This window comes from Papaver somniferum, chromosome 5, assembly GCF_003573695.1.
Source record: "Papaver somniferum cultivar HN1 chromosome 5, ASM357369v1, whole genome shotgun sequence".
NCBI classification, from domain to species: domain Eukaryota; kingdom Viridiplantae; phylum Streptophyta; class Magnoliopsida; order Ranunculales; family Papaveraceae; genus Papaver; species Papaver somniferum.
In genome coordinates this window covers 181,189,263-181,199,595 of record NC_039362.1, presented here as the reverse complement: position 1 = coordinate 181,199,595, position 10,333 = coordinate 181,189,263, and the positions used below count along the sequence as shown (strand labels likewise).

The 10,333-nt window shown below is 34.8% G+C and overlaps 1 protein-coding gene across 1 annotated transcript; it reads right to left on the bottom strand.

Annotated features, from left to right (window-relative positions):
* Positions 1–418: 418 nt before the first annotated feature.
* On the bottom strand, positions 419–5,047 carry LOC113280238. The gene is made up of 11 exons (XM_026528889.1): positions 4,723–5,047; positions 4,602–4,636; positions 3,981–4,306; positions 3,798–3,879; positions 3,634–3,712; positions 2,324–2,678; positions 1,887–2,245; positions 1,595–1,684; positions 1,324–1,379; positions 883–984; positions 419–784 (listed from the first exon to the last, which is right to left on the bottom strand). The coding sequence occupies exons 3-6, from the start codon at positions 4,236–4,238 to the stop codon at positions 2,447–2,449; spliced, it is 651 nt and encodes a 216-aa protein (XP_026384674.1). The 5' UTR covers positions 4,239–4,306; positions 4,602–4,636; positions 4,723–5,047; the 3' UTR covers positions 419–784; positions 883–984; positions 1,324–1,379; positions 1,595–1,684; positions 1,887–2,245; positions 2,324–2,446.
* Positions 5,048–10,333: the final 5,286 nt, after the last annotated feature.

The following is a 10,333-nucleotide window of genomic DNA, read 5'->3' as shown; positions in this document are numbered from 1 at the left end:
GGAAAATTTGGATCCGGATGCGCAAAGACATTTCAGGAATGCAGAGAAAGAGAGTTCAAAATCAAATGCATCAATGAATGAACAAGATGATTGGGATAAGATGGTGGTACGTACACTCACTACACCAAATCGACGGTTTTAAGACATATATAGATGTTGCCTTAATTTTTTGAGACAATATAAGTGTCTCAATTTTGGCATAGGAAATGCTTTGAGACGAATTTAAAGACACTTATAAACGTCTGTTAATTAATATTTGAGACTTTTGTATGCGTCATAAATGTTTACCGACGGTAAGCGAACCAAATTTATTTTTCTGGTCATTTAAAGCGACACGAAGATTAATTGAGAGACATTTATATCCGTCTCAAATAAAAATCAAATTTTAAAAAAAAATATATATTCATAATTTCCTGCACCTGTACATTTGGTTTCCTGCACCAGATATAGGTATCTAGCCACTCCATTCCCAATCAAATATGAAACCATTATTCAATCAATTCTATTATCACATATGAATCCAGCCATACAATCACTCAATACAATTACAGATGTAAGAGACTGAATTTTAACAAAATAAACTATGAATAACAGGTCTGTCTCCATAATTTGGGATCAAAGTTGAGCATATTTTGGGTTTCTTGTTCATTCAATGTCACCGGACTTCATCATGCCTATGCAGTGGATACATTTTCTACAAGAATTTAAGAAATTACCTACAACTTTTTCACTCAAATCATTATGCTTATCCAACTTTGTCTTCTTGATTTCCTTATAATGCCACCTGAAGTAAATGGAACATCTCTAGGAGTCAGTATACATACCAAAGAACCAGAAAAAAAAACAGGACAAAGATCAAATGGGCACGATTTCCAGACATACCTTTGCTGAGGCATCTTGTTCCGATCTTTCCACTTTTCTTTTGTCCAGCACCACCTAACATAAAGTTTCCCTTTTCTTCTTCTGAAGGTTTTCCAAGTCAGTCTGAAAAGAGAGACAATAAAAATGATCAAAAATGTTAGAGACCTGGTGCTATATGTAAAGTAAAAAGGTCAAAAGGCCGTTTTCAGTTCTGAAAGTGGATTAACAGTTGTGGAAACATACAGGAAATCAATACCCCAATGATGTGAAATAGGTATGTTAAAATCCAGATTCAGATTCAAATATTTCAAATTTGATTGGTTGAAGCAACTGAACGGATTAGTTATATGTGGATGGATTGCTTTATGGTAAGTGGTAACAAAATGGTCAAACTTCTAAAACAATTATTGTACTTAAACAATTACTGTACTAACTTCAAGATAAGAAAGTATACATTCATACCTCATCATCTTCTTTATGTTGTGCCTTGGGTTGCTTCAAAGGCTTAGCTTTTACGCCTACAAACAAAGAAATTTCTAAATCAGATCAAAGGGATCCTTATCAAGAACATCATAGATGTATAGCTGATTTCAAGAATTTAACCTGGCTTGAAAGACATGATACGATCTGTGATTACCAGTAATGGATACTAAAACTAGACTTGTTACACAAATTTTAAATACGGTATTCTTGAGTAAAACACACAATTTTAATTGTATGGAAGTAAAAGTACCAATTAAGATGCTAGAAAAAAAATACCCCGGCTCTGCACCCACCAAAATTTTCAGGATTGCATCTACTTGATATTTTTCTTTGGCCTTAACTGCAGTTCAAACAAGCAAATGAAGATACAAGTTTGAGCATCATCATAAAGAATATCAGAAACCATACAGACCATAAATGGAAATAAATCTAGTAAAATCAAAGACAGTTTCTTGTATCCAGTAATCCAAAACTTTTGCTTTTTTTTCCATGATATGAAACTCAGTTGATTTGCTATTCTTTTCCATGATATAAAGTCTAACCTTTTTCAATAAAATGCTTCATAGAATATGAAATCGAATTTGACTAGGGATAATAAGAGGGGGAACTAACTGGAAGACCAATAATGATACTTAAGACGGAAATCTTGTTGAATCTGAGTTTGGGTCCTCTAAACTCCCATATGTAGTTCCTTCCATTTACGCAAGACAACTTTGATTATGATAGAAAAATAAAGTTAGTGTAAAAAGTTCTCAGTGTGCAATCATACCAGACCTCTGACTAGGGTAACTATGTAAAGGTTAAGCGATAGAAAACTTCGAGAGTCTCTGACAACAGTAGCAGTAACCTGTTTAATCCTGCGCTGGTAAACATCCCAGTTCTACAACAGAGTGATAGTGACCTGGCACAACAACAACTAATGATTAGCGAAAGAGTTCAAATAAAATATGATACAGAGAGTTGGAAGTCACAGATATACCTGTGTTATCGTCACCTGGTCCCTTAAGAATTGTAAATCAGCAATAAGGACCTCTATGCTTGCTTTAGCATTATCGAGTTTCTTTTGTAGAAGTGCACTGGCCTGAAAATATTAGCTTAGAAGTTAGTATTCATTGATTTTTGTTGATATAAATGCTCGGTGTATTGAAATTCTGCGACAATCCATGTGCTTGCAGAAAATGTGGCCCCACTTTGTTGATGTCGGCTCCACAAGTGAACTCATGCAAACCGGACAACTAAATGCGGCCTCATTTGGCAGTGATATGGGGGCGCATCCTGGGGCGTTACCACAGGCTTCACAGCACACTTTTTCTTCAAAATGAGATGTTTTCAGTCAGTTCTTTCTTTTTATTTTCTAAACTAATGTGCACTCAACCATGTACATCATTTGATGGTATATATATATATATATAAAAGGAAATGAACTAGTAGATCTGTTTCCAACAACATTGCATGGCACAATCCAAACTGAAATCCAGAGTGCCAGGTTAGCCCGATACGTCGTGGTTTCCCTTGATGTTCTACCCCCTCCAAAAGCAACCAACTACCAGTAGACAAGGTCCCAACACAAATGGTATCAAGTACAAATTTTGCATCCAGGTAAGAGAAAATGGAGGAAGTGGAAGACAAAAAAACAAGAAACAGATCCTACGTAAATGAATATAAGATGCAAGAACCAGTGCAACACCGAAATGATGCAACACTGAGAACTACTGCATATCTGTAATTATACGTTTAGACTGAAATGTTTCGAGCAAAACAGGTGAAAAGCACATCAATCGAAGCAATAAAACCTGTTTTACAAAAACTACTCTTGGTTTAGTAAGTAATATTGGTGACCATCCATAGCTTGCAGATGATATGACACCGCCAAGAATTGCACATCTTAGTTAAAGTTAGTTAACCAAAAAAGTCCAGGAAATTGAACATGCAACAGCTTCTCGTCATTAGCAAATTTAAGAAGGGGAAAAAAAGAAACACGATGGAAAATTATAAGTATTAAACTATGATTTCATGTAGTATATGTGTATATTTGCCATTTTAATATTCCAAGAATCCTAATAAGAACCTTTAAAGTTTAAATCTTACCGATAATGTGACATTTTTTCGAACATATGAGGTGACACCCATACAAAGGGAACAAATAAGTGGCCATAACTTTATATCAATCAAATTTAAGGATCCATACAATTATATTAATGGAAGCACTCTTGCAATGGCAACCAATTAAAAAATGCACCAGAACAGGTTAACAAACAATGCACAAAGCATAATTCGAGTCATATAGACTGGCATTGGACTTGTAAAACCGACACATGACGAGATGCTAATCTCATCGAGACGGGAGTCAACGGTAACATCAAGACCCCTGTTGTCAAATCAACAATCAAAGGAGTGATAATCTAATATTCAATATGAGCTACTTATAAAATACGGTGATAAATAATGCTTACTATCACGGGGTGGGGGTGGGGTTGCTGGTCTCTCGGCAGTAATTAAAATTTCCAGGTTCCTTCTTGCCTTGTTTCTTCTGGCCTAACAACAAACAAGCCATACTACACAATTAGTCAAAATTAAAGAACACCAAAACCAAAAAAAAAAAAAAAGTAAAAGCATAAAGTTCAAGCACATCACACTTCAGCAAAGCTCCTTGGAGATGAAATGACAACTTCATCATCAATAGCTTCAAGATCAATTGTCAAGGGTGGTGGTGCTAGTGGTTGCAGCAGAATCCCTGATCTTCCTCCTCCTTGTTGGATACACTCAACCAAAGCAGCAGCTGCCTTAATTTCAGCAGGAGGTGTATCATTAAGGTCTATTTGTAAGGCACTTTTCTTTCTCTTAGTCTCCTTAGCATGACCCCTCAGTGTCCTCCTCGGATCGCGAGTATCCATACTGTAATAAAAATCCAACCTTTATATTAACCCCTCTCTCAGCTCACAACCGGTATCCCAGACTCAATCTTCAATGACAACACAAACAAGAAAACATCAAAACAAATACTACCATTTTCAGTTGAAGAAAAGGTTAAAATCAAAAATTAGATATTTAAACCCTTCAGAGACAGGACCAAAATTAAAAATACCACTTCATAAAATTGAATTTATAAGAATACCCATGCTTCAAAACTCTATGAAATCAACTAAACAAGTACAGAAATTGTAAAATCTAGAGAGAAGCATATCTTACGAACTATATTACTCACAGATTAAGCTTAAATCGAACTCAAAACAATTAATAAGGTTAGGGTTTTATACCTGAATCTTGTAGGTGTGTGTACCTCAATCTTCTTCTGCAATTTCAAAATTAAAAAATAAAAAATTAATTACTAGGGTTTAGAAAATCAAAATATACGAATCTGTAAAATGGGTCTCATACCTGATATTTTGTTATTCAAACTCAGTAAAAACGAGTATTCATTTCTGGTAACATGCTTAAAACAAGTTTTGGTCAATTTAGGGTATGGAATCAGAAGAATAAGGAGAATAGATCTGAGTTGTAACATGCTTATTCATCTACAAAGATGTTTCAGAAAAATTTCATCTACAAAGGAGATTTTCGATCGATTTAGGTATGAATCTGGCTTTAATAAATTGTAAAGAGGGGTTTGTATGTTGGTTTCTCTCACTCGATTTCTCTCTTTCGGTTTTAACTCTTTGGAGCCGAAGTGAAGAGAAGAAAAAGAAAGAAAGAAAGAAGGGAAAACAAAAGAAAGAAAAGAAAGAGATAAGAAAAATCTGAGGAGTTGATTTTTATAAAGAGAAAATTAATAATATTATTTTCTGAATTCAAAAAACAAAAAAATATGTATTTAATATATTATCTAAATTTTGGAGAACCCAAATAAATGGGGGAACCCAAAATAAATGGTGGGAGACAATGGGGGGAATTTGAGTGGGAAATAATGTGAAAGAGATTAGAAAATTGGAAAAAGAGGGAATTTTGGTGTTTTGGAGGGAAATATAATGGAATTAAAATTAAAAAGAAATGATAAATTGATGTATGTAAAAATATTTAAGACACCTGTGAAAAAATTTAAGACACATATAAGAGTAGTTGAAAAATCAGAATTAAAGCAATTCATATTTTTAATTTGAGACTCTTATATGAGTGGAAGCACTAAAGACATGTATATGCGTCTCAAACCCAAAAATCAAAATGTCTCAAACAGGCTATATGGTGTAGTGACTACTAATTATGTTTGTATATGTTGTTTTTCTTAATTATCTATGAATAATTAGAGTATGTGTGTTTGATATGAAAAAATAGATCGAACGAGTTAATTGGGTGGCCAATGACGTCTCCCGTATGAGTAATTTGGGTTAGGAGTTAACGGTAGCTGAACTAAGATTAATGCGCAATTGAGTTTGAGGCATAATTATTCCTGAGAAAGGAGGTTTATATCCTGATGAAGCGGAACGACCAAGGAGAACTAAAAGGGATAGGTATCCTTCTTCTAGCGACGACTCAGACACTCCCCCCGTGACCAAGTTCAATTTAAGCAAGGAAAAGTCGGTCGAGGTGGTAGAGGTGAAAAAGGTGGAACAAGTGCTCGAGGTGGTCGAGGTGCAAAAGGTGGAACAAGTGCTCGAGATGGCCGAGGTGAAAAAGGTCGAGGTCCTGGAACAAGTGCAAAAGTTAGTCGTGCTGGAACAAGTTCTCGAGGTGGACGTGGTGGAGGTAAAAAGACTCCAATTCAAGGTGGCAGCAGTCGAGGTAAAAAATCTAGAGTTATAAAACAAGTTGTGCAATCTGTGCCAGAGGACGATTTGGATGAGTTTTTGCAAAGCACGTCGGAGGAGGGATCAAGTGAAAGTGAATGACTATTTACTCTCTTTTTATTATATTACTTCATGGATCTTTTATTATGTAAGACTTTGTCTATTTACTTTTTTTGTTGTTTGGTTATGGATTTGGATGGATGAATTTTTAAAACTTTGCATTTATGAATGAATGTTAGTCTTTCCATTTGTCTAACCTAAGAAAACTGAGGAAACAATCAAGATTTACTAATTTCTTGTGCACTTTCGGCTAGGTCGATCCTTCACATAACCTAGCCGAAGGTGCATATAATTCTTGTCAAATAAACCTGCACAGAATTTCGGTTGGAAAGTCCCAGCCGTTAATACAAAACGGTTAGGAAAAGGAACAATAACTCTGTTTCGGTCAGGAAGTTCCTAACCGTATATTGCACTGGACACTCAAAAATTAACTGAGTCCTTATTACGGCCACGTTTCCGGGCCGTCTATCTTTCCGCGATTGGGACTCCTAACCGTAATGCTGACATAAATTTGCAACTCTGGTTTACGGCTTGGTCGACATTTGAAGTTCCTGGCCTTAAACGGATTTCCGTCTTGGAATTTCCTAACCGTTTGGCACTCTGATAACCCTAAAAAAATGGCTCCTTGTTGCGGCTATATATCTAGGCCGTAATTCTGACAAAAATTAACAACTATTATTTACGGACTGAAATACCTAGCCGTAAAACTGACACATCACAACCTCTGGAGGCTTATACAGAATTACGCCTGGGTCTACCATGTGATTTCCTAGCCGTAAATGCCTATAATTTTGAATACCACATCATATCGGCTAGTTTTTTGAATTTTGAAAAATAGATCCGTTTGAAGATTGATCTATAAAAGGTTCTAGTTGTTCAACCACTGATTTAAACTTGAAATAACTCTACTACCTCTATATAACCACCCATTCCAAATCAAAATCACACCTTCTACATCAATAATCTCCACCAAAACTCCTACAAACTCAATACAATGTACTCAAAGGATAAACCCAACTTCACTTTGGAAGAAGACTTATCTCTTTACAAAAATTTTGTACTATGCTATCCAAAGAAGGGAGAAGAATGAAAGAAACGTGGTTTACCAAGTCAATCGTATTGGAGTAATATTTTTGAGAATTTTTGTAGTGAAACAGGTAACACTAACAACCGCGATGGCGTTGAATTGTATCTTCGATTTTCACACATACGCAAAAAAGTGGAAGAATATATGGCTTTACATCGTATGTGCAACCAACTTCGACTTAGAGGTGAGACTGATAGAGAAGTCGCAGCTCAAGCTAAGAAAGAATGGAGAAAATGGAAAGGTTATGATTTCAACTTGGAAGCCCAATTCACCATCATCAAAGACTTCTTAATACATCGAAAGGGATGTTATTAAAACCAACTTTGTAATGGGAATATATCAAGCATTTAATGAGTTTTATTGTGTTCTAGTTAATGAATATATTAGTAATTTTCAATCGTATTAAGAATTCATGTTGAATCAAAAAATTTCTCAACTTTCAAATCGAATTACGGATGGGAAATTTATGTAAACGCAGCCGTAATGCAGACTCAGGTTATACTGGGAAGAATAACGGCTAGAAGTTCATACATTCCCATCCGTTTTTACTGTTCACGGCTGGGAGTTCCTAATATCCCAACCGTTGTGTATCATTACGTCCGGGTCGACAAATTTACCCAGCCGTAATAGCATAAAATTCCAGATTTTTTTCATATTTTTGACGGATTTGAATTGATAAAATTGATGTTGGGAGTTGATTATAAGGTTATCTTGACTTTTGTGATGAAGGGTTTCATCATTTTTCTGCAAAATTTTTTAAAAAAGTTTCACCAAAATCACCATTTTTCCTTTATCAAAACTTAAAAAGATCAAGTTTTGATTTGCAAAAGATTAATGTTTTGATTAGTCTAATTGATCCACTAAGACTGATTAGTTAGCTTAATCAATTTAATTAGCACTAATCAAATTAAGGGTAGATTAGACATTACAAAAAAGGATAGATAAGGGGTCCTATGGGTTGTTATTTCATGACCCCATTAAGCCTCCCAAAATCCACCCTTTTTAAGCCCCAATAATAGGATTCTTAAACAATACTTTATAAGAGAAGAAACTTGTTATGTTTGGCTTATATTACAAGAGATACTACACTTTTTGGTGTATATTTTTGATGTCCAAAACAAGTTATAAAGCTGTTTGGTCATGATGATGTTGATGCTTTCACAAGAAAAACAGCCGGAATCGACTATACATAGCCCCATATCAATGACGAAATGAATGTCAGTGTGTCGTCATCGTCATCATTTACAAAGAACAACAGTGTTATGTTTACATCGAATGTATCCAATTTTGACAACAAACCGGAATCTCAAATGCACAAGGTAATGTGAAAAAATTAAGAAGTACGTAAAGTTATTCCAGTGCCTGCCTTTATATGGACACCTAGATTGAAAAAATATGTCAAGAATGACATGGACTAACTAGAAAATTGAATAATCATGTTGCCTCTAGTGAACAAGTGACTATCAAGAATGATACTGTTTTCTATCGTACTTAGCTAAGCATAATTATATGAAGGAGAATAAAATAGATTGTCATAACAGTAATGTAGCTCAAATGGTAGAGCGTTCTAGCTTTGCACCTGACTACCTGAGAGGTACAGGCAGGGTTCGGTACTACCCTTCATCTCCGTTTTGTTTTTTTCAACTCGTGACGGAGCGCCTTAATCAATCTTAGTTAATGTGGCCGTTTTTTTCATTTATCAATCAGTGTTTTATGTTTTTTCAAGTATATATCACCAGTTCGCCACAACTAACCATGTTTAAAAGAATAAAAAAGAAAAACGATCAAGCAATATGCAAACAATAAAGATTTGGCCTCCAGAACAAATCTAAACCTTAATCTTTTATGGGTTTAGTAAGTTGGCTGGGTAGATATGGTCTAGATACAATTTAAATATTATAGTAAATCATTTGATTAGTTTAATGTTATAGTAGTCAACAAATGTTAATTAGCTCATCCAGTATGCATGAGAAAAAAAATTCACGAGCACGTACGCATTACTCTTCGATTTTAACAGCTCATCAAATCAATGGGGATTAGATGTGCATGACTGCACATAAGTTGAATTGTGTAAAAAAAGAAAAGAAAATAGAGATACTCTACGTCCTACCATAGATTTGCGAATCAGTTTGGTGAATGTAATCAGTTGTGAATTGTCGGGCCATATATGTCAATATTTCAGGTTATTTATTTTTTGTATCTGACTTGGACCAGTCTGATGTTTTAGTGGTTTGTCATTTCATTTTTCTAATTACTGATTCGAGCTCTGATTCAACTCATATTAGAAGTTCAAAACAATCAACCTGTTACTGAATTACCACCCTACTCGAACGAGTCTCTGATTAGTTTTTGCCAAGCCAATTACTTGGTGAGTGACCAACCAAACAACATCGAGGGTCCATACTCTTAAAATTGAACTGGACATCAATTCCATTGTACTCCATTTCTTCTTTCCCCAACACGCAAACTTTACATCTAAGCTAAATAGCTAATTACTTTGGTCTATCATATTGAAATGTTCTAACCATTTCGGTTGCCTCATATCATTTTGTTCCTATTCTTTTACTTCTAATTCATAATTAATGTTATCAGCCGATATACATGCACTGTTGTTAGATTAAACAATACTTTATATGAGAAGAACAAGTTATGCTCTTTTTTGGTGTAGATTAATTAATGTGGAAAACAGGTCATAAAGCTGTTTGGTCATGATGATGTTGATGCTTGCACAAGAAAAACAGCCGGAGTTGACTATACATAGTGTTGTGTTACTAACTTGTGTAAGACCCAAATCACCTTAAAAAGACGAAATGTTGTAAAATGAGTGTCATCATTTACAAAGAACAACAGTGTTATCTTTACATCAAATGTATCCATTTTATACGACAAAAGAATAAACCCGAATTTTAAATGCACAGGGTAATGTGATATAGTAAGTAAAGTCATTTTGGACACCTAGCTTGATAATTAGGCCATAAATACATGTTTGGGATTAATGTGGACTCACTAGAAATTTATTAAGTGATTAAAAGTAAGCCATGTTGCCACCGGTGAACATCGTCAAAAATGACATTGTTTTCTCTCATGCTGATATATTTTGTCGTTTGATGGTTTATCCATC